The 27,666-nt window shown below is 37.2% G+C and overlaps 1 protein-coding gene and 1 pseudogene across 1 annotated transcript in view; both read right to left on the reverse strand.

The window, feature by feature from the left end:
• Window positions 1-24,892, reverse strand: part of HSD17B4 (hydroxysteroid 17-beta dehydrogenase 4) — a 77,223-nt gene extending 52,331 nt beyond the window's left edge. The window contains exons 1-7 of the mRNA XM_016145309.2: window positions 24,707-24,892; window positions 22,378-22,431; window positions 9,575-9,682; window positions 7,593-7,652; window positions 2,940-2,961; window positions 2,791-2,837; window positions 1,104-1,188 (exon numbers count right to left, since the gene is read on the reverse strand). Coding sequence (XP_016000795.2) covers window positions 1,104-1,188; window positions 2,791-2,837; window positions 2,940-2,961; window positions 7,593-7,652; window positions 9,575-9,682; window positions 22,378-22,431; window positions 24,707-24,764 — 434 coding nt within the window. The 5' untranslated portion in view covers window positions 24,765-24,892. The remainder of the gene's footprint in view (window positions 1-1,103; window positions 1,189-2,790; window positions 2,838-2,939; window positions 2,962-7,592; window positions 7,653-9,574; window positions 9,683-22,377; window positions 22,432-24,706) is intronic.
• On the reverse strand, window positions 14,984-15,100 carry LOC118607258 (annotated as a pseudogene).
• Window positions 24,893-27,666: the final 2,774 nt, after the last annotated feature.

Genomic DNA, 27,666 nt, shown 5'->3' on the forward strand with positions numbered 1-27,666 from the left:
AAATTATATTGTTGCAGAAATGTTGGAGAAAAAAAAAAAAAATTAGACCCATGAGAAACCACGCACCACTCAGAAAGTTGGAGAACTCAGGTTTATTACGCTGGCAGTCCCAGAAGAGCCAGTGCTCTGAAGATCTGGGCCCCAAGCTCAAGGGTAACCTTGCTTTTATGAGGCTTGTCCGTGTAGTTAACAGTTGGCCAGGTGGCATGGGCCAATTGGTTAATTTCTCCTCAGGCAGTTTAAGAGACCAGGAGTTGCTATGGGTTACAGGCAGTTACAGAGTTACAAAGCATGGGAATTTCAGACAGGAACTTATGAGGCGATACACTTGTTATCTAGACAGAACAAGTAAAGGGAGGATAAGTCTTTAGTCAATTTAGAGGTCACCCTGCCCTTCAGCCTATGCGGCAAGCACACCTACAGAAGCAGAACAAAGAGCTGATTATAAGGCTAGCCTTTAGAGTGGAAAATTCCTCTTTGATATCATTTACTTTCAGAAGCTGCTAAGATCAGGATAAACTAGAACTCTCCAATAAGAAGAGGTATCACAAAAGATTTACTTTTAATAAATATGTGTGAGCCCTAACTTAAAAAGAATGACCTCGACATTAGAGTGCATGGAGCCACTTACTCTCTCTACCATATTCTGAGTCACTGACATAGATACAATCATAAGAGTCCTACAGTTCCTAAACAATTTGTAAACACTAATTCTTTGTCTGACATGTACCAGCTAGCAGGAAACAGCCACTCATCTCTCACAGTTGGTCAATGGATACATGAAATGATATTTTGGTTACAGAATAAACTACAGCTAAATCCGCAATGTTTGTACTGCTGATACATCAGAGAACGGCAAGGAAAATTATTAATAACAAAAAGCAGGATGTGAAAAGAAATATAAAGCTGTCCAGTTCAGGTAATTTATAACTAAGTGACCAATTTAATGAGAGGATATGTGCCAAAACCATACTTAAAAAGCCTATGCATAGATGATGTTTTCCTCAATGTCAATGTTTTCCTCAATTATCATGCATTCTCTGTACCTAAGAATCCACTCACAACATCTCTAATTCCCCCTTGAAAGCCAAATGCAACTCTACCTTCCAAAATTCTGTTTCTTCATGTGATCCCACGCTGCCCGGGTCACTTGGAATGAACCCCGCAAATGAATTCTATGGATTATATCTAAAACAAGAAGTTATTGTATATTTTATCAAAAATTCAGATAGGTATATCTCGGTATCAACATAAGCAATGATTTACTTATAAACATATGTTCATTTTATACCTAACATTCATAATGAACTATTGTCACACTGCTCTCTAAGTAATTGCTTTTGCTTTTGTTCCAGTTATGAAACCAATCAATAGTTCTACTCATTTTCCTTATATTTTATGATAAAATTATTGAAATATCTGTACATATCTAAATATAATGCCATCTTTAACTTATGCCTACTTTACATAAATATTCACTAATACAAATATCCAAGAATTTTACATACATATTTGGGACTCAACACAAACATTAATTAAAGCATAATCATAAGCCACACAGTTCATCATCAAGAAATATCTATAAAATTCTCGGTATATCCCTATTTTTTCCAGAGTTTATAAATTGGAGGATGGGAGGTAGAAAATAGGAGAAGATAGAAGGGGAAGAAAAGGAGGAGAAGAGGGAAGACTATCTGTTTTAGAGATATCAATCTAATGAATAGACAATTTGAGAAATAATTCAGATAGATAAAAAACTTGAGATGTAATTTTCTAATTCAATTTATTTAGACTTAATTTTATTTTTTAATTATCAAATTTTTAACCACTTTTACTTATTTATTACTAATCTGGGGCCTCAATAAATGAAAACATTTGCTCTTGTATATATTAAAAGAGTGATAAAAAGAACTTAAAAAAAAAAAAAAAGAAAGAAAGAGCAGTTACGAGTCAAGAGCTTAGGATGAAATCAGAGGAGTAAATACCCCAGCACCACCAGAGTTCAAAAGAAAGGGTCACATAAGCCCTTTGCCAACAAATCTTATCTTTCTTGGCTTCTTTTTCACCCCAGTTGTTACAAGAAAAAAGGTAACCAAAGCCCTTCTCTGATTAACTCTAAGGCACAAAGATATTTTGCTTCTTCCAAAAGAACTTCTGGCAATATCCCCTGGAAGCACACTCTATAAACAATAATATAATTCACCTTAGTTATCATGCTTACCATTGTCTCAGCCATCATTGTTTTAGTTCTGATGGCCAATGAAGTAAGGGCAAAGAAAAGCAAACAGAAAAAAAAAAAATCATAACTGTGATTTGTTCATTACCTAAACTTGAACTTTCCAAAATGGCACTAATGGAAAAGTTTCCTACTTATTAGAAGCTTCAAAATTACATCCAGGTTTTTCCCACACAGTGCTAAGATCTCCATCATTTTTAGTGACCCTGTCTCCTTTCCATATTCTGCTCTTGCTCTTGAAATAAGTCTCACACAGCCAGATAAGTAGGCTAAAGGCTGTTAGAAAGAGTTAATAATGCTAGAAATGCTAACAATCTCTCAAGGAAAAAAAAGGAGAAACAAATTGAAAGGCCCAAAATCCTTTTGAATAACTTCTGCCAACTGATTTGATTTTTTTTTAATTTATCAAATGTTAAAAAAAAAGGCTATAACCAACTGTTCATTGTTTTCAGTTATAAAGCTTATTTATCACATAGCAGAAGAAAAAGTAGATAAAATCAAGGTTTTTCTTAAATGTATAAATTTATCAGAGATATATATTAAAAACAACTTACCCCAGTCTTCATCATTTATTCTACCAAAGGAACGATCCCTCAGAATTCTAAAAATTGATATTATATCAGTTAAAGAGGGAGTATACACTTAAAAAAAACCAACTTTGAATGCATGTTACTACACTAAAAATGAAAATAGAAATACTCACCCAGCATTGTTGACCACAATATCTACAATATAAAAAGATCCAAGTCACAAATATAAAAGCAAGCATGTTAATTTGCATTTGCTTAAAATTCATATTTCTTTTGAAAATGATTTTTCCCCCATGGAAAGTATACATATAATTGTTAAAGAGCATTATCAGAACCAAATTTTATACTTGCAGCAAAAAAAAAAGATCTTGATTCACAAAACCACACAAGTATCAATCACACAATATCAGTGCTCTACTCTTAAACTTACATATCTAAGATTTTCCACCTCTATCTTCTGCTGAAATTCTAGCAACTTATTTATAGAATTAGCTATTGCACAACTCTTAGGTTCTTAGGATTCAGTGGTAACCATAGCCATTCCTCATTAAACCTCAAAATTCACTCAGAAAGTTAAAAGCTTAAAATTTGTTTTTGCCAAAGTCAAAAGGCCAGAAAGGAAACCATTAGAGTTAAAAACTGATATCCTATCTTAACACAGAATTGCATTCTCACTATGAAAAGAAAAAAAATAATTTCTAAGGTTCAACCACCACCACCCTGTAGCTATTTTCACCCTATGATTTCACACCTTTGTGCTCCCTAGCCCTCTGTCAGAAAATATGCAAAAATGTCTGTAATGAGCTCAACCAAACATAACTAGAAAAATAAATATACCAGACAAAAAAAAAGGGGGGGGAGCACATTTAAATTACAAAATTAATGTTTTTCAGATTATAAACATTTTGGGAATATCTGGAATAATGTTTCCCACTAGAATTCAACAACCTTTTAATAAAAATGTGTAGGACTAAACCAGAAAGCTTATCCAGAGAAGAATGGACTAAACAGTATATTGAAACTCTTCTTAAAAATGAAGATTTTTATTATACAGTTGACCCTTGAACAACACAGGTTTGAACTGCACAAGTCCACTCACATTTTGATTTTTTCCAATAAAAATGTTGGAACATTTTTTTTGGAAATGTGCAACACAGTGAAAAAACTCACACATCATATACCCTAGAAACATTGAAAAATTTAAGAAAAAGTTAGCTATGTCAAGAATACACAAAACATATGCAGATAATTGTCTATTTTATCATTTACTACCATAAAATATAAATTATAAAATATTTAAAATTTATCAAGTTATATGCACAAATACAGACCATTTGTGGCACCATTTAGTTGAGAAAAATGTAAACAAACATAAAGATGCAGTATTAAATCATAACTGCATAAAATTAACTATAGTATATACTGTACTACTATAATAATTTTGTAGCCACTTCCTGTTGCTACTGCCTGAGCTCAAGTGTTGCAAGTATCTGCTTACAATATCACATGATGCTTGTTAATTGCTCCATATGAGAGGTTCCTCTCTCCAGTAAATTGTGTATGGCAGTAAAAAGTGATCTCTCACAGTTCTCCCATATTTTTCATTTTTTTAGTGCAACACAGTAAACCTGAATAACACCATGGGACCCATACGAAGAGCTACTAGTGATACTGGAAATATTCTCAAGAAGCAGAGAAAAGTCATGACATAAGAAAAAGTTGAAATGTTTAATAAGCACCATAGATTAAGGGCTGCCACCTACTGTTGCCTACATTTCAAGATAAATGAATCCAGTGTAAGGATCACTGAAAAAAAAAAAGAAAAGAAAAGAAAGAAAAGAAAAAAAATCCGTGAAGCAATCATTGCAGCTAAGCCAGCAGGCACATAAACTTGGCACTTTTTGCAAAATAACCTTTTTTATCTAATTTTGAAAATGCAGCTTTTATGTGGGTGCAGAATTGCTGTTAAAAAAAAAAAAGACATGGCTATAGACTCTAACATGATTCGAGAAAAAGCAGTCATAATATGACAAATTAAAACAAAAGGAAGGTGAAAGATCTGAAGCTGAAGCATATCATGTTAGCAAAAGATGATTTGATAATTTTACAAAGAGGTTTAGCTTAAAAAAAAAAAAAAAAGTCAAAATAACAGGAAAAGAAGCTTCTGACAACCAAGGGGCAGCAGACAAGTTCCCAGACACCACTAAGAAAATCATACAGGAGAAAGGCTATCTGCCTGAACAGGTTTTTAATACAAATGGAAGTGTCCTATTCTGGTGGGGGGGATGGGAGAAGGAAACCCCCAAAGACTCTATTAGTTACGAAGAAAAATTAGCACCAGAATTCAAAGCAGGAAGAAATAAGCTAACTCCACCAAGCATATGCAGTTGGGTTTTTTTGATCAAGCCTGCCCTTACCTATAAAGCTAACTATTAAACCTTGAAGGGAAAAAATAAATACCAGCTGCCAGTCTTTTGGTACAAGAAGATGTGGACAATGGGAACCTTTTTTCTGGATTGGTTTCATCAACTCTTTTGTCTCTGAAGTTAGAAAGTACTGACTGTGCCAATAAGGGACTGCCTTTTAAAGTTCTTTGGATATTAGACTATGCCCCTGGCCACCCAGAATCCCATGAGTTCAACTCGGAAGGCTGCCAAAAAATAATGTGTAATGTATAAGGCTCACTACATACAATACTCTATGGAGAAGACTGTCAACACTATGGAAGAAAACCCTGACAGAAATCATGAAAATCTGGAAGGATTACTCAATTGAAGATGAGATGTCATTGTTGTTATAGAAAAGGCTATGAAAGCCATCAAGCCCGAAATAATATATCCCTGCTGGAGAAAGCTGTATTCAGATGTCATGCATGACTTCACAGGATCTACAACAGAGCCAATCAAGGAAATCATGAAAGAGATGTAAATATGCCACAAAAGGTGTCAGGAAAAGTGTTTCACGATATGGCTCTTAGAGAAATTCAAGAGCTAATAGATACCACACCAGAGGAATTAACAAAAGACAACTTCATGGACAGGACTGTCTCCTGGAACTGGTGCCTGACAATGAGGAAGAAGATGTAGAAGAAGTAGCGCCAGAAAACAAACTTACATTAGACAATCTAGCAAAAGATTCCAATTATTCAAGACTGCTTTTGACTTCTTTTATGGCATAGACATTTCAATGATACAGACACTGAAACTAAGGCAAATGGTGGAAGGATGGTACCGTATAGAAACATTTTTAGAGAAATGAAAATGCAAAAAAGTCAGACAGAAATGATGATGTATTTCCACAAAGTTACACTGAATGCTCCTGCCCTTCCTTCTACCTCTTCCACCTCCGCCATCCAAGACAGCAAGACCAACCCCTCTTCTTCCTCCTACCCTTCAGCCTACTCAACATGAAGACGAGGATGGAGACTTCTGTGATGAACTATTTCTACTTAATGAACAGCAAATAATTATCGATGCCATAGGTAATAAATTTATCTGCTGTGTATGTGTGTGAGTGTCTTCGTGTGAAAATAACTGTACGGCAAGAACTGTATGAGACATTTTATGTCATCATCATCACCTAAGCATTCATCATGTAGAACACTGTGCAACAACACTTGTACAGAAGTAAATAACCTATCCTTACACAGGCATAAGGTGACTGGTATTCAATATAAAATTAATAATGTTAGTTTTCTTACTGTTTCATTACTTTGTTTTCAAAGAATTATATTACCATATAGTATGCCTCTCTCCTATAATTAGAGAAATTACATATCCACCAATCACCACAGGTAAGAGTTTTTCTTTTTAATGTAACATTTCCAATACTGTATTATGAATATGACACTAATGCTGAATGCCAAAAAATTTTATAACCACTCATTAGTGTATAGGCTAGGCTACCATGAAGTAATCATATTGATTACACTAGGCTACCATAAAACATTATTGCTACTTCTTCATTATCAAAGCATGAATCGTTATACATGTAAATATGAATTTCTTTTTCACATTATCTTTTCATTTTTGATGTCTAGAGTTCAAAATACATGTAACATTTACAGTTTTGTATCAAATAAGATAATACTGAAGTAGGTACTGACAGGTAATTCACCTTATAAACCAATTACACAAACTTCCAATATCAATAAATATAATACAGTACTGTATATGTATTCCCTCTCTCTAAGCTTAATAACATTTGCTCTTCTCTAGCTTTATTGTAAAAATACAGTATATAACACATATAATATACAAAATATGTGTTAATCGACCATATGTTTTCAGTAAGGCTTCTGGTCAATGGTGAGCTATAAGTAGTTAAGTTTTGGGGGAGTCAAAAGTTACACATGGATTTTCAACTGTGCAGCGGTTCGGAAACCCAAAGCCCCTCACTGTTCAAGGGTCAACTATACAAAATTCATCTTAATTAATTTGCAAAATATAAATTATTTAAATCCAAATCATTATAATTATCTAAAGATTCCACTGGGTCCTCTAAAGCCAAAATATTGATTAATAATTTTTTATGTTATAAACATATTTGGGGTACAATTATTATAAAAAGAGAACTTAGAGGATGCTTACAAGTTTTTTAAGAGCTCTTAAAGTGCAGAAAAATATAAAACAAACAACACATATAAAAATAAAAATTGTTAACTCAAGCCTTTTGTGGAATAAGGTAGTAATCAATTTGGAAAACAATTCTAAAAACTTGATTATCAAGAAAGAGAGAGTTTTTAATAAACAGAAGTAAAATCAAAAATATTTTATTAGGAAGGTAGTAGCTGCTCTATTAGTATCATAAATGCAAAGAAACATCACCTATTCTTCCAAAAGCATCCAGGGCAGTCTTCACAATCTTCTCTCCTTCTTCCACTGAATCTGAGAGAAAGGGAAATTAGTACAAAACTTCAGTAATACCTCTCACAAATGATTTCTAAATTATGTGGATCAAAGCACAAGATAGATACTATTCACTGAACAGAACTCATTTCCAAGAAAAATACATAACGAATCAAAATATAGATGATCTAATGTTACAAAAGAAATTTAGCACCTAAGATAACTCTTTAACTTACAGAAGCAAGGAAGTGGAAGGAAATGGGGTAAATAAGAAACATTGAGCAAATACGATCTAAAATGTAGTACTATCCAATATCACTTTTTATGAAGATGGAAATTTCCTATTTCTGCACTAATACTGCAGCCACTAAACACATGTGACTATTGAGTTCTTAAAAATGTGGCTAGTATGATAAATTGAATATTTAATCTTATTTAATATATATTTCATTTTAAATAATCATGCAGGTACTTCTCCTTAAGAATGAAAATCAGAATTTGGGAGGGAAAGGAGGAGGTACATGTTTAATTTGAAAAAACATGTTCGATGCTATATAACTACACAAGGAAAATAAACCTAGCGTTTTTAAAATACTAACTACAAAAAGTAAAGCTGAACGAAATAGCATGGCTTTATAATTTTCTGCTAATTGGCCCAGGGGAAGGGCTCATTATCCCCAGAGTTATGTGTCAAATGGTCACCTATCAACTCAACATCATCACTTCCTCTTTCTATATTCTCTGCAAGCAGAAGAGAGGAGCCAGGAAAAATAGTCCCTTCCCTCGGACTCATATAATCCTGAGGTAGATATGCCAAAAAAAGGCAATCACCTAAAGCATGAAAAAGTAGAAGCCTGCATCTTCAGGCAATCTCATGAGAACACTAAGTCTGGTCGCACATCTAGGAGACTTCTTGAGAACCGCCTGCTGCAAGCTGACATTGTCACTGAAAATTTCCCTGACATGCACTTACCCAGCCCTTCCAATGGTTATGCAAAGCCTCTAATTCTCTGTATTAAAATCCTTCACACCTGGAAAACCTGGAGGGGCTTCTGTTTTCCTGACTAAATCCTGATTGATACAGGTTGCATATCAAAATAGGGTGGAGTGGAGAGCCTAAAATTTTTGTAATTTTATAAAATAGGTTTTTAAAACTCAAAAATTAAAAATTAAAAGCTGAAAACATTTTTCTAGATCCTCAGTGTGTAAAGAAGATACTGAAACGTATTGTCTCATTATTCCCTACAACACTCAAAACAAATTATATCCTATTTCCTTATATCTAATATTTCAAAATGAAGTCACTGGTAATCTAATTTAATCCCTGGCCCATAAAAACAATCTAATACACTAGCTTTCTAAAATAAATCTATTCAAGAAGGTTCCTTACAAATACTATTAGAATCAATACATCAAATGTAAAGGTTGTAATTTCTGTTTTTCTTATGGCTTCACTTTAATGCCTAACTTTGACTCTTTATAAAGATAAGAAAGTTACATATAGCAATTATTACTTGTGCAGAATGGAATATAGAGGTTGAATATAGAAAGGGGTTTTTCGCTTCTTACACAATATTGCTTAAATTTTTTGAAATAATTTTAAAAATAATTTAATGTTATTCTGTAGAAATACATAAGACCTTTAAGTAAAAAAGGTCTTTTAAGAACAAGAACATATTCATATACACATCTACAATAATTTACTTATTATACCATGTACTCATTAATAGAAATATTAAATAAACATTAGGATAAAAGTTTGACTCATGAAATAATAAACATCAAAATTTTTAAAATTCTCCAAAAAATATGTAGCCAAACAGCTTTGGCTGACTTAAATAAAATCTAATTTCATAATTACACTGGAACGCTGAGATACTTGCTCCATGATTATTAATGTAAACAAAAGCATTAGTTGAAGGAAAATTTAAAAAATAGTATAGTTCTCTCAAATATCGTACCATAGTTGGCCACTGCTTTTCCACCTTTCTTTGTTATTTCTTCAACAACCTTATCAGCAGCTAAGGAGCCTTTACCAACTCCTCTGACGTCCCCTCCTAGATCATTCACTGCAATGCAAAAACAAAACAAACATGAATTAATTTCTAGACCTTCAACATATGAGTTGAAATGAAATTCTATCATTAGTATATTTCTTTAGTCATATGCCCGATTCCCTCTTTCCCTATTCCCATCTTACTAAACATACCATGAGATATGTAACATTCAAAACGTGCCTGTTTTTAAATATAGAAATGAACGACAAAATATTTAAACATAGGCTTGTGATAAAATTTTTAACTTTGCAATGTGTTTCCTTTTTTGAAAAGAGAACAAAAACATGATTCAATCCATTTTTGGCAAAAAAGGAAGAAAAAATCTGAAGATTACTCTTAAGATTAAACATTTAAAAAACAGTATGGAAGTGCCTCAAAAAGTTAAAAATAGAATTGCCATATTTTTCAACAATTCTACCTCTGGATATTTATTCAAAAAAAATAGAAATCAGGATCTCAAAGAAATAGCGGCACCCCAATGTTCACTGCAGCATATTCACAACAGGCAAGATGTAAAACAACCTAAATGTACATTGACAGATGACTGTATAAAGAAAATGTAGTACATCCATACAATGAAATATTATTCAGCCTTAAAAAGGAAATTGTGCAATATGCAACAAAATGGGCAAACCTGGAAGAGGTTATGATAAGTGAAATAACCTAGTCACAGAAGCCCAAATACTGCATGATTCCGTTTACATGAAAATGTCTAAAAGAGCTAAACTCATAGAATCAGGGAGTAAAATGGTGGTTGCCAGAGACTCAGAGAGGGGAAAACTGGGAGTCGCTAATATATGGACAGAGTGTCAACAATGCAAGATGAACAAGTTCTACAGGTCTGTGTACAACAAAGTGCCTGTAGTTAATAATACTGCATTGTACATTAGTCCCCCCTTATACGTGAGTAATACTCTCCAAGGCCCCCAGTGGATGCCTGAAAACACAGATAACACAGAACCCTGTATATAGTTGACCCCTGGAACAACAGGAGTACGAACTATGCAGTTCCACTTATACGCTGACTTTTTTCAGTCAGTACTGTTAAATGTATTTTCTCTTCCTCACGTTTCTTAATAACATTTGCCCTCTATCTTACTTTATTGTAAGAATGTATATATGCATATACAAAATATGTGTTAATCAACTGTTTATGTTATCAGTAAGGCTTCTAGTTAGTAGCAGGCTTTATTATTTAAGTTTTTGAGTCAAAAGGTATATGTGGATTTTCAACTTTACAGAGGGTTTGTGCCCTAACCCCCACACTGTTCAAAGGTCAACTGTACATAGATACCTATATTTTTTCCTATATGTACATACCTTTTCACTTAAAGGAAGTAATTTATGGCTTCAATTTGCCATAGCTGAATTGCCAGTGTCTCCACTCTTCTTCTTCGGGTCCTTTGTTAAGTAAAATAAGGGTTACCTGAACACAAACACTGTGATATCCCAACAGTTGATCTGATAACCTAGGGGGCCAATACATCACTAAAGGGCAGGTAGTGTACACACTGTGGATACGCTAGACAAAGGGATTACTCACATCCAGAGAGGGACTAAGCAGGACAGTGCAAGATTTCATCATGCATTGTTTATTTCTAAAATTTTCCACTGTATACTTTCAGACTGTGGTTGATCACATGTAACTAAAACCATGGAAAGTAAAACCACAGATGAGGGGGGACTACTGTACACTTAAAAATTTGCTAAGAGGGCAGATCTCATATTGTATTCTCACTGCAATTAAACAACAAAAATAAATTAAACACACAATGTGAAATATCTTCACCATGTCGAGAAAGCCTGTGTTTACAAGCATAGTAATAAAAATAAGTATGATATTAAACTCTTACACAGAAAAACATTTGTAAATTTTCATAAAACACTGTCATCGTTTACAATGAAATAAAAAACTATTAAAAGAGGTCAAAAATTACATATAGAACTAATTTGTTCAGTCAGGCACTAATTTATACCATGACTCTGTTTTTATATAATTAACAACTGACCACACATACCATATAGGATCTATGTTCAATTATGTAGACACAAACACTAATTGAGCATTTACTATTTGTAAGGAAACCTACAGAGAAACACACAGATGGACAGGAATGGTGCATCTTAAAGAGATGATAATCTCCTGAAAGTTAAGTATGTGAGGAATACAGAAATGCATAGTAAATTTTAGTATAGAGTATGTAAAAGCTAGCATAACTAAATAATAGGGACAAATAATAAAGATAATTCACACAAAAATTTAAGGTAAAATTTATAAATTAATATGCAAAAACTAGTGAAAAGATATATAGATCAATGCCAAATAACTTGAAAAAACAGAATTTAGGAAAAATACTTAGGACAAAAAATTAATTTGCATTGCATAATTTTTAGGAATATGACAAAAAATCACTAAAAAACAGATAGTATGGTGGCATATATAAAATTTAAAGTCTTTTAACATTACCAAGTTGATGATTACCACACCCAAAAAAATATATAAATGTTCTCTTTTTGCTGGATTGGGATGAAGGTTGCAAGTGGGGCTGGGTGAAAAAGGAGATAAAGGGTGATACAGAGAAAAAGCAATGCGTAGCAATACTTAAAATTAGCTAAGTCAATATGTTTTTATTTACCTTTTTTTTTTTTTTTTAAAGGAAATAAGGTTTTCTAAATGTAGACTGGGATATAACTTTTCTAATATAGTCTTACAAATCTTACTGCAAGTAAAAAATGCTGCAAACACAAAACTATGGAAAAAGGCTTACATTATCCCTCAAGAGATGAAAAAAGTGGCAAGATCCAAGACTAAATTCCTGTTAGTTGTTTAATTCCACACAATTATTCAACTGGAAACAACCAATCAGTAGAAAATATCAAGATTCTAAGACCATGTAGCTAATAGTCTTTTAACACCACTTTTAACTAAACAAGAGAAAATCCAAAAGCAAATTGGCAAATCTGATATTTAACTACTGTTAAACTGCACAATGAAACACCACCCCCAAGTAGAAATTGTTCAAAGTACAACCAAACAAGTAAGTATTCAAACTTGGATAATTTATTGAGATCAATAACGTACAGTAAAACAGTATCAGAATAGATGTATTCAAAACAAGTGTCTCTACATTAGTAAGCATTAAATTAATACTGACTCCATTCAGTCATCCCACTATCACCAGAGCTAAATTATAGGGATTACAACCTTAACTAGCAAAGCCCTGGTTACTTGCTTAAGGGCTTGGATATCAGCAATGTTAAAAGATTTTCTGCAATTTCATATAAAAAGGAATGTATCAATACTATGTGACACTGTTACCACTTAAATGTGTAGTTAAAATAACAATAATAATAATAATAATAAATTTTTTAATACCATCACCACCTTATACTGTGTCTACTTTGCATTTTCAAAGGACCATTATGTATACCTGCTGATTTTGATCTCCATAAAGTTTTTAAGGAGCTTGCCAAGAACAGTTGTTCCAACTTTCACAGATGAGGTAACAGTTGGGGAAAGGTTACATAACTTTCCCCCACAAGGCTCCAAGGCTGTGTGAAATGGCAAAATTCAGACTAGAACTTCGATCTACTACAATGCCACTCTGCTTCTCTAATGCTAAAAACAAGCTTCTTCTATCCTTAACAAAAAATTATTCCCACTAAATAACAACAAGAAAATTGCATTTGTTTCGGGAGGGAATAAAGGAAACGATAAATCAGTTACTCCAAATAGCTATAAAATAGGTAGTAAAAATGGTTAAGATGATGACAGTTAAGGACTGAGTCTTTTTGGCTCGAACCATCAATAGATCCTAAAATGTGATATATTTGTAATCCTCCATTTATATTTCTTATTGTTTTGCCTGTTTAAATCACATTTTATTTGAGGTATTTGTCTTTATTAAAGATTTTAAATATCCTTTATTTATAAAGATTTTAATTTGTCATATGTGTTGCAAATCATAACTTCCTTTATGGAAATGTTGAGAAATAGAGGTAAGAACTGGGCATTAACATTACTTGATGAGTATTATACACATTATTTTCCAGTGTTTTGTTATATAAATCAGGTTGAGATATCTGGATTTGTCTTTAGTAATCCTATTGCTGTACATCATTCATTGCTCTCAGAAGCTGGTTTTCTTTTTTTCTCTCTGTCCTTTACCCCAGCTTTCTCTAACTACTGGCTCCAAAGACTACAGCAAGAAACATGCTCTGAGTCTCCAGATATCAGGGCTGCTAAACAGAAGAAAAAATGCAAATGAATCTGATCATCATCTTCCTCAAACCGTCTCATCTTAGCATCACTTCTCTGCTGGGTGAGATATCTCTCAGGCACTCTCTCCCTTCTCCCAATTCTAAACAGCACAAGTCACTGAGTCATCAAGTCTTGTCATCGATTTCATCATGGTTCTTCAAATGTTTGTTTTGTTCCCACTCTGGATCCAGCACTGTGCTAGGTCCTGTGGGCTCTTACGGTTAACAGTTTGTACATTGAGGAATTTCCAGTTTTTTTTGAAGAACTGTTTGTCACCGTTTCTTCTCTCTTTCACCATTTCATGCCCAGATTGCTGCAGCTGTCTCCCAGTTGATCTTTTGCCTCCAATCTTAACCTCTCCAGGCTAGCAGCAGACTGTTGCTGGAGTTAAGTCCTACAACAGCATTTATACTAGGTCACCCCCTTGCTCAAAATCTGCAGTGGAACTCTATTATTCACAGCCTAACTTTCAAGATCCCTTGAAGTCTGGCCTCAATTTACTGCTTCAATTACTACAGGTAGTTCATTCTTTTTGCTGCAGCTCAATGCAGGAAATCGCTCATATAGCAGTTTCCAACTTCACACTAAATTATCAAGAGTAATGATGTTATAATGCTTTATATTTGAAGAGTGATACCTATATGCTGTAATTACCCTTATGCATACTCATGTTCATATATTTAGTCAAGGATTTGTCACCAAATGAGTCGTATCTATTACCAATGACATATCTATAAACTATTTTTATTTCCAAAGTAAAATGATGCTTCAATTCTACAAAATCAGAATAACTTTAATATGTATTGATTATGTAAGTAACTTGCTTTGTACTGAGTAACTCAAGAAGTGTATAAAAAGATAAGGGCAATATTACATTACAAATATATTTATTTTTTAGAGAGGTTATTTACTTTTTTGTTTTTAAAAAATTCAAACCATACAGACTCAAAAAGTCCTTTTTTACATTTTCCCTTCCCTACTCTCTATCAGATATAACTACTATTAGCATTTCTTAGATGTCCTTCCAGACATTTCTTTTCTTTTTTTTTTAATGCCTACAGCACCCGGTCTTCCTAGGTGGTCTCCCATTCAAGTACTAACCAGGCCCAACTGCTTAGCTTCTAAGATCAGACGGGATCAGGAGTGTTCAGGGTGGCATGGCCATATACCAGATATTTCTATTTTCTATGTTTGATGCCTTTTCTCCCATTTTGATAAAGTTTCTTAGAGCAACAATAGCATTAAGAATTGTCATTGATTTTAGAGCTGTGGGCACAATGGGGACTTCTTCCTGTATTGTTATGTCCTGACTACTACCAAAAGTATTTAAAGTAACTTAAATATAAAATACATATGTAAGGACTTAAAGAATGGAAAAAATTAACAAAATTTTTTGTCAGAAAGCTACTCTAGTTGGAGGCAATGTCAGGTTTACCCTTAAGTTTCTTGACAGCCAAGGAAAAGGGGGAAAACACAGAGCTTCCATTCCATTTTCACTGGTAGAAATATACAATCATACTAGTTCATGAGAAATCTTTTCCAGAAAAGCCATAAATGTATCTAAATATTTGAAGGACTCCAAAATGTAGCAGCAGTTTAGGGAGCAATGTCTTAAATTAGGTCCTTTTGATTTTCTTTGTCTCAACAAGAAAGCATCAAAGGTATCTTTAAAGGAAAAAAAAAACTGAAAATGAGAGACTGAGTCATCCAGAGTTCAGTCCTTGAACTTCTGTTTATCAGTACTCACCATGTGATCTAGTCTTCTGGCTTTAAATACCATCTATAAACTCCTAATTTATATAGCTTCAATATGTTCTCCCAAATAAAAAGTCCTATATCCCACTGCCTACTCAATACCTTCATATGAAAGTCTAATAGGGATGTCTCCTCTCTGCCAATTTGGTCCTCCTTCAGTCTTTGCTATCTTAATAAATGGGCATGCTGTTGGGAGCCAGGCTGCCCAAAGTCAGAGGAAGCCCCTCGCCTGAATATAGGAACGACTCAGACCTGTAAAGATAAATGTGTTCCTGACATTGCCCGGGGGACTAAGGTTCTAGGAACTGGAGACAATAGTATAATCCTTTCACAACAGCTAGCGCTTTGTTCACGTTACCAAGATAGACAAAGAAAGTTAAGAAGTTAAGACGTCTTGTGATTAGGTAACTCCCGCCTAAAGCTACATGTTCCCTCCCTTAAACCTGCCCCTACATACGTAACCCCCCTACTTACAATAAACGAGACTTGATCAGAAAGCCTGTCTTGTCTCCATTCTTTGCGTCTCTTGTCCCCCTTCTCCTTCAGTCCTAGGACCTCCGTTGACTGTCCACGGGCCGGGACAATTGGCGCCCAACGTGGGGCTCGAAGATCCTGAAGGAGTTGTGCTGAGAGTTGGACCCCAGAGAGGACTGGCCAGTCAAGTAGAACAGAAGAAGCGGTCACCACGGGAGTACCCGACCCGCGGAACTGAGACCCGAGAGGTAAGCGGACGACTTCTCAATGGGATAAGACATAACGGTAGGAATTTAGAGGTTCTGGAGAACCAAGAGTATAAGGCGCAAAGAGTAAGGGTTACATTAGAGACTCTTTGATTACCTGTCTATAATGGGACAGGAAATCAGCGTCCAGGAAAGATTTATTGAGGGACTTAAAGACTCCCTTCAGGTGCGCAGAGTCAAAGTTAAAAAGAAAGATTTAGTACAGTTTTTTGAGTTTTTAAAAGATATTTGCCCTTGGCTCCCGCAAGAGGGCACAATAGATGAGAAAAGGTGGAAAAGGGTAGGAGATGCCCTTAATGATTTTTATAAGTGTTTTGGCCCTGAAAAGGTCCCAGTGACGGCTTTTTCATATTGGAATGCCATTACCGACATTTTGTGTGTCCGCCACCACCCAGATATTGTAAGAGACATTTTAAAAGAGGGAGAGTCCTTCTTAAAAAGAGAGTTAGAACGCAGCCACTCTTCATTAGAGCCAGGTCTCCAAAAAGAGACTTCAGAAAACTCCCCTTATTCTAAACAAGAAGACCCCATTTCAATAAATATGCCTCCCGATAGCAAAATACCCTCCGCCCATACCTCTGACTCCACGCCAGATGCCAAGATATTACAGGGACGGGGAAAAAACCTTTAAGATGCCTAGTTCAGATTCCTCTAATAAGCCTGGGTGTTCTGGAGATCTCTACCCTTCTCTAAAAATATTCCACTCTGAGCCTAGACATAATGATGACTATTTAAGCCCTGAAGAAAAGGCTCAGTTAAAAGAAGAGGCCGCCAAATATCATAACCCAGACTGGCTGCCCCTAGTAACAGGGCCACCATTGTTGTCTTGCCCTCGTCCCTACCATTTCCAAATGCCCGCCTTTACTTATGCTTCACCCTCCCAGTGCACATGCTTTGGGGGTCAGTTACCCACACGGAGGAGTCCTCTCCCCAAAAGAACTCACTATACAGATTCAAAAACTTAGAGAAGCCATCCAACTAAAAAAAGAACGTAATGACCTAGTCAAAGAACTGAGGAAACTAGACCTTGAATTAACTGCCCCAGGAGGCGAGCTTCCGACACCTCCTTGCACCCCTAAGAAGACCCGAGACCCTCCCCCACCTACCATAGTCTCAAACGCATCCAATAAGCCTATAAAAAAGAACCCACTCAGGCCGCCTTTAAACCTTTTTCCGGTCACTGAAATTCCCGGTCTAAAAAGAGAAGGGGAGGAGGAAGAAGGGGACCCTGTTAGACATCATGAGCGCCTTGGATTTAAAACCTTAAAAGAATGAAAGTCAGCTGTTAATATGGTCCAGTCGCCCCTTTTACACTCTCTCTTTTAGATAGTCTATATGATATGTGGCTCACACCAAATGACTGGTACCACCTTGCGCGAGCCACCCTCTCTGGGGGAGATTTTGTTTTATGGAAATCAGAATCTTCTGAGATTTGTAAAGAAACCACTCCGATGGAGAAAACGCAGGGTGGACCTTTGATATGTTAAAGGGAAACAAGCCACATGACATCAATGAGGCTCAAAGCCAATATCCCTCCGGCCTCTTTGCCCAGATACAAAATGCAGCCACTAAAGCTTGGAGGAAACTTCCTCAAAAAGGGGCTGCAACTACATCCCTTGCTAACATACGACAAGGGCCTGATGAGCCTTATGCTGACTTTATCAGTCGCCTTACCAGCGCGACAGAGAGACTCCCTGGTAGCTCCGAAATTGAAAGTGATTTCATAAAGCAGTTAGCATTTGAGAACGCCAATTCTGCCTGCCAGGCAGCAATTCGTCCTCACCGGAGAGGTGGGACTCTTTCAGATTACATCCGATTCTGCTCAGATATGGGTTCTGACCATCAGCTAGGCCTTGCCATCGGAGCCGCCCTAAAAAATGTCATGTTTGCCCCCCACCACCACAAAACAGGTGTTTTAATTGTGGCCAAGAGGGACACTTTGCTAAAGACTGTAATGCCCCTCGACAGGGCCATGTTAGACGCCCATGGTTATGCCTAAGGTGCGGGAGGGGGAGGCACTGGACCACCCTGTGCTGCTCCAGAACAGATGCACAGGGTAACCCTCTGCCTTCCAACCAGGGAAACTCCTGGAGGGGCCAGCCCCAGGCCCCAAAGGAGAAACAAAACCTTGGGGCGATCCGGTTTGTTCCCCCGACACCCGGCAACCACGGTTTGTTTCAAACCTCTCAAGAGCAACCTCAGGCAGTGCAGGATTGGACCTCTGTTCCGCCTCCCACACAATATTAACCCCTGAGATGGGAGTCCAGGCACCTTTGGCCCCTTGCCTCCTAATTCCTTTGGACTATTGCTAGGAAGAAGCAGCTCTATAATGAAAGGCTTATACATTTACCCAGGAGTCCTGGACTACAGAACAACTGTAAGCCATCTCCCTATAGACCTATGCTAGACCCTACCCAGCACCCTTTAAATCGACCTAAGCAGCCGTGTAATCAACTCCTAATCAGGTTCAAAGACAAAGGCAGAAGTCATAATTGGCTTACTGGGAAAAATTTCGGAATCAGGCAATACCTGAGTGGGACAGACTATGGAGGAATAATACAGCTCAGGCTACAAGTCAGCCCCGCCCCATCTGTCCTAATAGGACCTAACATGGTGCTTCCACCTCCTGTAAAAAGACCTGACCCCACTACCGCTCTTGCTGCTGACACCCTAAAACCTACAAATCCTGTCACTCCTGTTATCCCTAACAGGGCACCCAGGATTAAAACCACCAGAGATTCTATGACTGCCCTTATTCAACATACTTTTCTTACCTTAAATCATTCTAACCCCAATCTTACAAAATTCTGTTGGTTGTGTTATGATGTTTGCCCACCCTTCTATGAAGGCATAGCAGTCCTCGGCGATTTTAATACCACCGCTGACCATCGTCAGTGCCGATGGACTCAACAGGCGACTGCTAGATTAATGCTTCAATCTGTCTCTGGACATGGGCTGTGTCTTGGGACAGTCCCACACACACATCGATACCTATGTAACCAGACCGCAACAGTGACTCGTGATGATAAGTATACTGTTCCCCCTATAAATTCATGGTAGGCTTGTAGTAATGGACTAACACCTTGCATTTACCAGAATTTAACCTCGTTGTATCACCTCCATCCCTACCACCCCACCTGTCTAAATCAACACCATCTCTTATGTGGATTGTGCAATAATTAACAGGTCTCTGCTTCCTTTTTCTTTTTTTTTTTTTTTACAGAATATTATAAGCATGTACAAGTGTTAATAATATAATAAACCCCACTGTACCCACCTGAGGAATACATGGGCATTGTGTGTGTGTGTGTGTGTGTGTGTGGTTCATTATTATAAGCTAGAATCCACATGTGCTTTCTTGTAATCTTTCTTCTTGTGTTATATAAGTTTAATTTATTCACTCAATCAGCATACTATCTTGACTGATTACTAAGCAAAGTACTATGCTTACACTTGAATCCATCAATGCCTAAGGCAGGCCCTTTTCTTTAAGCATCCTGAGAGAAACATGTTTTATATAAAGGAGCTGGGATGCTCCCAGTAACAATACCTCGGGCTCACTTTGACATATCCAAACCATGAACACGGTGCCTGGCACTGGCTCCTTTCTTTTCCCTTTACAAAGGACTTTAATTTTTTATGTTATTTAATCCCCACCATAATCCTGGAAGTTAGGTACGGTGGTTACTAACATTTAAAGATAAACTAATAGGCAACAGAGCCAGGATTTGAAGCCTGACCTTTCTTCACAGGTAATTCACTTTCCCTCTACAGTTCACCTCTGGCTGTCAGGATTAGACAGTACTTAAAATCACAAGCTCTAGAATCAGAACACAGGAATTTAAGACTCATCTTTACCAGTTATTATGTAACTGCAACACGGAAAAGAAGTCACGTCGATCATACTTTTAAAAATTGTATTTGCAATTACTCAAAGGTGTTACTTCTCCAGTTCAAGAATAGAAAGCTTTCTGCCTTTCTTACTGTCAAAGAAAAGGTTCTTGATGGAATACTTCAATTTTCTTTGCATTCAAACCCTCAAGATATAACTTAACATTCAGAGAACTAGATATGGCTCATTTACTAAAGAAACCTCAAAACTATTCTATTCCCAACATTTATTTCAGGTATGTGCAAACATTTCCTGAGAGACATAAAACCAAATGTCACTTGTTATAATTATCAACCAAAGCCTTAGCAGTTCTCATACCCAGATTTAAAGCTCCTGTAATGTTTCACATTACAAATATAAAATGTAGCAATCATATTTACATGAAGTAAATACGAGAATATCTTACACAATGCCCTTAACTCTGGGATTGGCCTGGTGATGTCCTTTGGCCAATGAAATGAGTGAGTGGAAGTGGCAAGTCACTTGTGGACAGAAGCTTTAAAAGCCACCACATGGGTTATTTTCCCTCTGTCTCAAAATTATTAATGTTCCAATAGAAGCTGCACTTTCAGCTAAGATTCTGAAATTAGGAAGACACAGAGCAGAGACACAGCTGACCAGAAGCTGAAAGGCCATGTAAGTATGAAATAATCCTTTACTTCTTGTAAGCCACTTAAATTTGTTTGCCAACCCAATATAACCTAGCAAAAGTTAACTTACATGAGAAACAAGCCACGGTAGAAAATAGGCAAAAGTTCTGCAGTTTCACAAAGATTAATTTCTCCCCTAAACAAAACTAAATCTGGCTCTTTAACCCAGTGTGACATATGTTTTTCTAAGAAATGAGTCTTGCCTTTTTGACCTTTCACCCACAATTGCTGTAGTATCATCTCTGGGGTAATAACAATAAAGAGACACACTGTCTGTTTACCTTTTTCCTACAACTCAGAAACTCCTAATATGAACTTAACAAAGTCCAAGGTAACAGAATTTAACAAAGTCAAAAGTAACAGATAAACATAGAAAAACTGATCCCACACACACACATTGCTATAAAGTTTTTTTATAAAACAAGTTTATAAACTAAGATTATCTTAGTCACATAAAAATAGAAATTTATTCAACCAATCTCAAAGATATGCCAGCCCCTCTTCCCAAAAAAATATCGATTAAAAAAAAGAACCAATGAAGAAAGTACTCTCTTTTCACAAAACAATATTCTAGGTCCTTTAGAAGATACAGAAGATAAAACGAGGTCCTTACACTTGCGGAAGTCAGTAGAAAAGATGTATATAAAAAAAAAAGTTATAAAGTAAGAATATTAAGAATTGTAATATAAAAAAAGAAGAAAAAGGGGGAAAAAAACAGTAACAACATATGTCTTTAGGTCCTCACATTAAATATTCTTGGGAAAATCCAGCAAAGAGGACTGAAACTATACACTCCCTAGCCAAATACCACAATGTCAAAATTTGTCCTTGACACAAGAAACAGATTGGCTTAATAGACAATGGCTATGATCTTAACAAGAAACATTCAAAGTTTCTGTGTCTCTTCCATAAAGATAAGCTACACATCTACAATGAGGGAGAAGAATATATTTAATGTCCTGCTTAGATCTTCTTCGTTTAGAAAATCTGGTTGCTTGTATACTCTTTTGTTATTTTGGGCCAACAATTTTATCCCAGGAAAGAAACTAATAAATATTGGGCCATAACATCCACCCTATCCACCTATCCTGCACTGACCACTCATTCAGTTATTCTCCCCAAAGGCTTAGACAAATATGATGTGCCCACCCCCACTGCCAAGTACATCAGACGAGTCTAAGAGATCACTAAAACCTCCCAGCTTTGGGATTCTTCAATACATTACTTTTTAAAGTAGGTTATAAAGTCAGACTCAAAGGAGAAAAAAATTTTGCTCACAGAAGAAAAAATAAGTGATGAAATTTGACCTGGACAATTTACTTGATGTAAAGACTGAGGTGGCTGACTTGTGAAGACTGTAGTACTTTAGCTACCAGCCACTGATTAAAAAGAAAAATATATCAACTTACCAACAACTGATGCACCTCTTTCTGCAAAAGCCAGAGAATAGGCTTGGCCCAGTCCTAAAGGAAAACAAAATAGTTAGAAAGTTGAGCAAATGTTAGCATAATTTTTTTGGTCCAGTCGATTCAATCTCTTTATTAAAGTAATTGGTGAACAATTACATTGCAATGGTGAAGTCTTCATTGGTTCTCTCAACAACTTCTTCACCTTCTGCTTGCAGAGGTTGGAAAAATCTTCAAGGCTCTTTAAAATATGAACCAGCTTGTGAACAGGAGGTGCTAAGTTCTGTCTAGTCACAATTTATTAATGCTTCACAAAATCAACTTAACGGGCTGCAATCTGCATTTATTTAATGAAACAGAACAGAATATCTCATAGAGTGCACGTCATTTACTATGTACCATGCCATGACTGTTTCATATATAGTGTTTGTGTGTACTGGGTCCTAATGTAAAATATATTTCATATTGTGAATCACTGTCAAGAGGTTTAAAACACTAAGTACATCACTTCATTATTTCCATCAAAAGCAAAGTGCTAACAAAATGTTTTCCTCAAAACATGATCATTTTAGAATGAATATAGCTGAGTTTAAAATACTTGGCCACTAATTAATACTAAAAGCATTTTCTCAGAGGTAGCATTAGAATCCATTTTATCGATGGAAATGTAAAAGGATTAACTGAAAATTAACGTATGAACTGATAATTCCATTATCACTTTTAATATATAATTCAAATTAATCATGCATTAGGGTCATGCATGCATTTGATTTGATTGGGAAATCGAAGGCACGGAGGGTCAAGATTCCTACACTTGGACATTATAGAGGTCTCATATTTATGGGAAATGGTGTAAAATCTCACTACAGAAAATTGGTGTGTTTATGAGTGGCTCGTTTTAATTTTTTTGCCCTTTAAAAATAACAAATCGTCATTTTGCTTCTCCTGAAATATAGGAAGATCTGGCCCGCTTCAGAAATGTCTCTGCTTGCCCGTTCCTACTGTCCCCACCTCACTCTCATTTTATTCCTCTATTATTTGCTTGACTCCTATAGGCAATTGAGTTTCCAACCGAGGCCAAGACTCCAGTGGACTCCAGTAGAGTAGTTCTCCCCTTTATCCTCTGGGATGATACTCTTCGACCCCCAATTAATACCTCGGAGAGTACCCATCCCTTTGTATACTGTTTTTTCCTATACATACCTACGTATGATAAAGTTTAATTCATAAATTAGGCACAAAAAGAGAGTAACAGTAACTAATAATAAAATAGAACAATTATAACAATATATTATAAGTTATGCAAATGTGGTAACTCAACTTAATGTCCTGTTCTTACCCTTCTTGTGATGTGAGATGATACAATGCCTATATGATGAGATGAAATGAGGTGAATGATGTAGGCATTTTGAGGTAGCATTTAGGCTGCGATAAGGGTTACTTGAACACAAGCACTGTGATACCACAATATTGACAGGCAGGATATGTTGTACAAAGGGATGACTCATGTCTGGAGTTGGACAGAGTGGGACTGCTCCAGATTTCATGAAGCTACTCAGAAGGGTGCATAATTTAAAACTTATTATTTCTAGCATTTCCATTTAATATTTTTGAACCAAAAGTAACTGAAACCATAGGTAAAGAGGGACCATTGTATAGTGTGCTTGGCTTGATAAGCATACGAACTCCAAGGAGATCTCTTAGATGCCCTCTTTAAAGAAGTGCCTGCAGAGAACTCAAAATCAGAGAACTTAAAATCGTCGGACAAAAGGAAAGAAACACTAAATAACTGACTTCTCAAAGGCAAGGAACTGACAGTTATATCCCTCTGGGGGTGATTCCAGACCCTGGTCGGCTTTTCAGCAAACTTTAAAAGACTTGAGGGAGGCCTGAGTCTATAGGAAAGAAGAGTCGCATTTGGTGCGCAGACACGAGCTTCAGTATGGACTTCGACCTAGCCCTGCAACGACCCCACAGCACAGCCGGGCCTTCCTCCTCACGCAAGACCTGGGCCTTTGAGAAGCTCCAACAAGAGACAGGGGAAAGCGGGCTGCATCTGACTGTGTGACTAGGTGTTTCTGGCTCCCAACTCACGGCTGGCCAGCCCCAACTCTTCCTCCATGATAGATCTGGTGTTCCGAGAACAGCCCGCCCCACCGGGATCCGTCGCTCGCTCCCCAAGCCGCTTCCTCTCCAACCCTCCACCGCTGCCGGCTGCTGCGCCTGACGCTGGGACCGCAGCTGTGGCTCCGCACTTTTCCCAGGCACGAAAAGTAGGGCCCACGGCATAAGAGGGAGATGGGCGCCCGCCCTCCACACTTCGCGTACTCACCTCCACCTGCGCCGGTGACCACTACCACACGCCCGTTGAAGCTCAGTGGCGAATCCATAAGTCTTGCCTGCAGTGACTCACACACAAGCAGAAACGCTAAGGCTCAGACTGCGAGATGAGAGGGACAGTGGCAGAGGCGGGATAGAAGTGACCTGCTAATTTTGAGGAAGGACACGGACGCTGTCGTTTTCCAAGCGTGCCTGCGTGAGGATCCCTTGGAACTCTGGGTAATGTAGTCCGGCGTGCTTCCAGAGGCGCCGAGCGCCTGCCTCAGGCGCTTGGCTTGACAGGGCATTTCTGTTTCGAGAAGTAGTAATAAGTTTTGCTGAGACTTGTGTGGTAAAACGGCTGGTTTGGCACCTTGCGTTTATCCATTCACTTATCGTTTTGTCATTCTCTCAACAAGCATTTGTTTGTTTGTTTGTTTGTTTGTTTTAGCCATTAGCCTAGAGAAATAGGACGCAGCCTATATCCTTATGCAGCTTTCTGAAATCGCCCCTAAGAAGGAATGGCACCCTTACCAATGGGTAAAGATTTCTCAGAGTGTAATCGCCAGACGTCCTGCTTGAAAATCATCTGAGAACTGTCATAATACAGTCCTGGACCCCCACGCTGACCTCCCAAAATAGAATCTCAGAGGACAAAAAAAAAAAAAAAATTAACAAGTGCTCCTACATGATTTTTATTTATGTTGAGAACAGTCATAGGATGTAATTCGTTCAACATTCATTAAGCATCCTTGAGTGGTAGGAACAAGTTTACAGATGAACAATAAGGTCCTCCGCAGGTCTTCAAATTCAGGTGATAAGCCTTTTAATAACTGCAGCATGATAAGACTTCTAACAAATACGTACACGTCAGCTAATGGTACCAAAATAAATGGACCTTATCTCTGCTGGGGAGAAGGGAAAACTTATCAAAGGAGATGATGCCCAAAGTACCTTGAGAAATGAGCTCCGCAGATAAAGGAGGACATTACATATAACGGAACTACTAGCTTAATTGGTAGGGAGGGGGAGAGGGAAGGCAGCAGAAGTCTGATCGCATTTAGATGTTTTAATTTAGTGCTGAAAATGATTTTAAGCAGGATTGCTCCAGGGAACACATTTACAACCTGGAAAGATCGCTCTGCACCATTACTGAGGATTGATTGGAGGTTGACAAGGAAAGCAGATGGACACTCAGAAAAAAGTTTGAAGATCAGAAGTAAATCAGAGAAAATGTCGAAGAAGGAAAATTCAAAGATATTTTTGGAAATAGAGTCAGGTCTTTGTTATTAATTGGATGTGGATGTGAGGGAGAAACGACTGAAATAACCCTCACAATTCTTGCTTGAGAATCTAGGTTATGGTTGGCCATTCATCGGGATTAGGGGAGAAGGGCAGCTTTTGGAGGGAACATGACTGCAATTGGGAGCAAATTGTGTTTGGGAAGCGAAGTGAAGCTGTGGCTGGAGATGCCTAGCAGATAGCTGTGGTTCTTAGAACTCTGAGAGTTTGGTTTCAATGCTGAGGCAGAGGAAAGGTTTGGCAAGCACAAGTTGCGGTATTTATTGCTAAGCTGGCCTCTGCTGCTCCCCCCACCTATTGATAAAGTCTGCGGCAGATAAAATTTGTGGTTTATTCTCCGTGTTGTAGCCGCCAGCCCCTGGAAGACACACGGACCACCAGAACTCAGTGAGCGAGTTATAGGAAATACTCTTTATTCAGCCAGCTGGGTCTGCCGGGGGTACGCAGACCCCAAATTAAGCAGCAGCCAAATGCAGGAGTACAGGGTTTTTAAGCCCAAAATACTATTCTTCATTCTGTCTAAACACAAAAGTCTATCCTTCTTCTATTCATTACCTGTTGACCTTCAGGTCAGGTATGCCAGCGGGAGAACAGAAGCAGAAAGCACGTTATTAGAATGTTATGTTCTTCCAATTAAAAAGCCTGTGTTCCTATGGCGATAGTTAAACAGAGTTAAACAGTAATTTCCTGCAAGCAATAAATTTCTAGCAGTCATTTTTCAGCCACTGCATCAGAAGTTTTAGGGTCTTAATTGGGTCTCAGTAATCCTCAGCCTACCTGCATTTGGCCCCAATTCAAATCTATCTAGCCTCAGGATCATGTTTACATCAGTGTGCGGGGCTAGGTATTCCTAGACCCTGCTGTGCATTCTCTCTCATTCTCTGACGATTTTATAACTTCTATGTGAGTCTAAACGTGCTTTGAATTTTAAAATTATTCAAATAAAATTTTAAAAACAAACAAAATATATATCTTCCATGCCAGCCAGGAGCTAAGGGAGACAGGAGTAAGACCTTCAGCTTACTCATCACAAAGACCAACGACAAGGCTATTGCCACTCTGCTGCAGTCACCCTGTAATGATTCAAGCTCACTCACATGGCAGTGTCTTCTCAGAGTCAAAATCTGTCTGGTGCTTCTGTCTTCTTCATTGCCACATCTTGTCAGGCCCAGGCCAGGAAGGGGACAAGGAATGTTGGGTCCCTGAAGAACCCAGGCCAAACACACTCCTCATTAGCTATCTTCCTACTCTTTCTCCAATCCCTTCCCAGTAAGAATTCTACTTAATCTTTCTCGTTGATCAGAACTCTAAGTTTGTCCTCTGCTCGGACCTTATGGGTGTCTCTTTTCTAATGGGTCACTTTTTTAAAGGAAACACTATGGCTTTGTCTTAATGGTATATGGAGATCTGGAAGACCATGAAGAGATATTACAGTGAAACAGTATCTCTTTTTTGCTGCTGTCTCTAAACCAGCTTCTTATTTATTGTTAGATGTTATAATACCTTTACCTATTTCCTATTTCAGAAGCTGAAAATACCAGATACTCTCCTTCCTAGCCTCCCTTGCAACGAGGCATAGCACATGACCTAAGTTCTGCTAATCCAATGCTTTGAATTGGGATGAAATGACAAACTATGCAGAATTCATTCTGGCGGTAGGTGGTGAAAGCA

This window comes from Rousettus aegyptiacus, unplaced genomic scaffold (assembly GCF_014176215.1).
Source record: "Rousettus aegyptiacus isolate mRouAeg1 unplaced genomic scaffold, mRouAeg1.p scaffold_m13_p_8, whole genome shotgun sequence".
In the NCBI taxonomy this organism is placed as follows: Eukaryota; Metazoa; Chordata; class Mammalia; order Chiroptera; family Pteropodidae; genus Rousettus; species Rousettus aegyptiacus.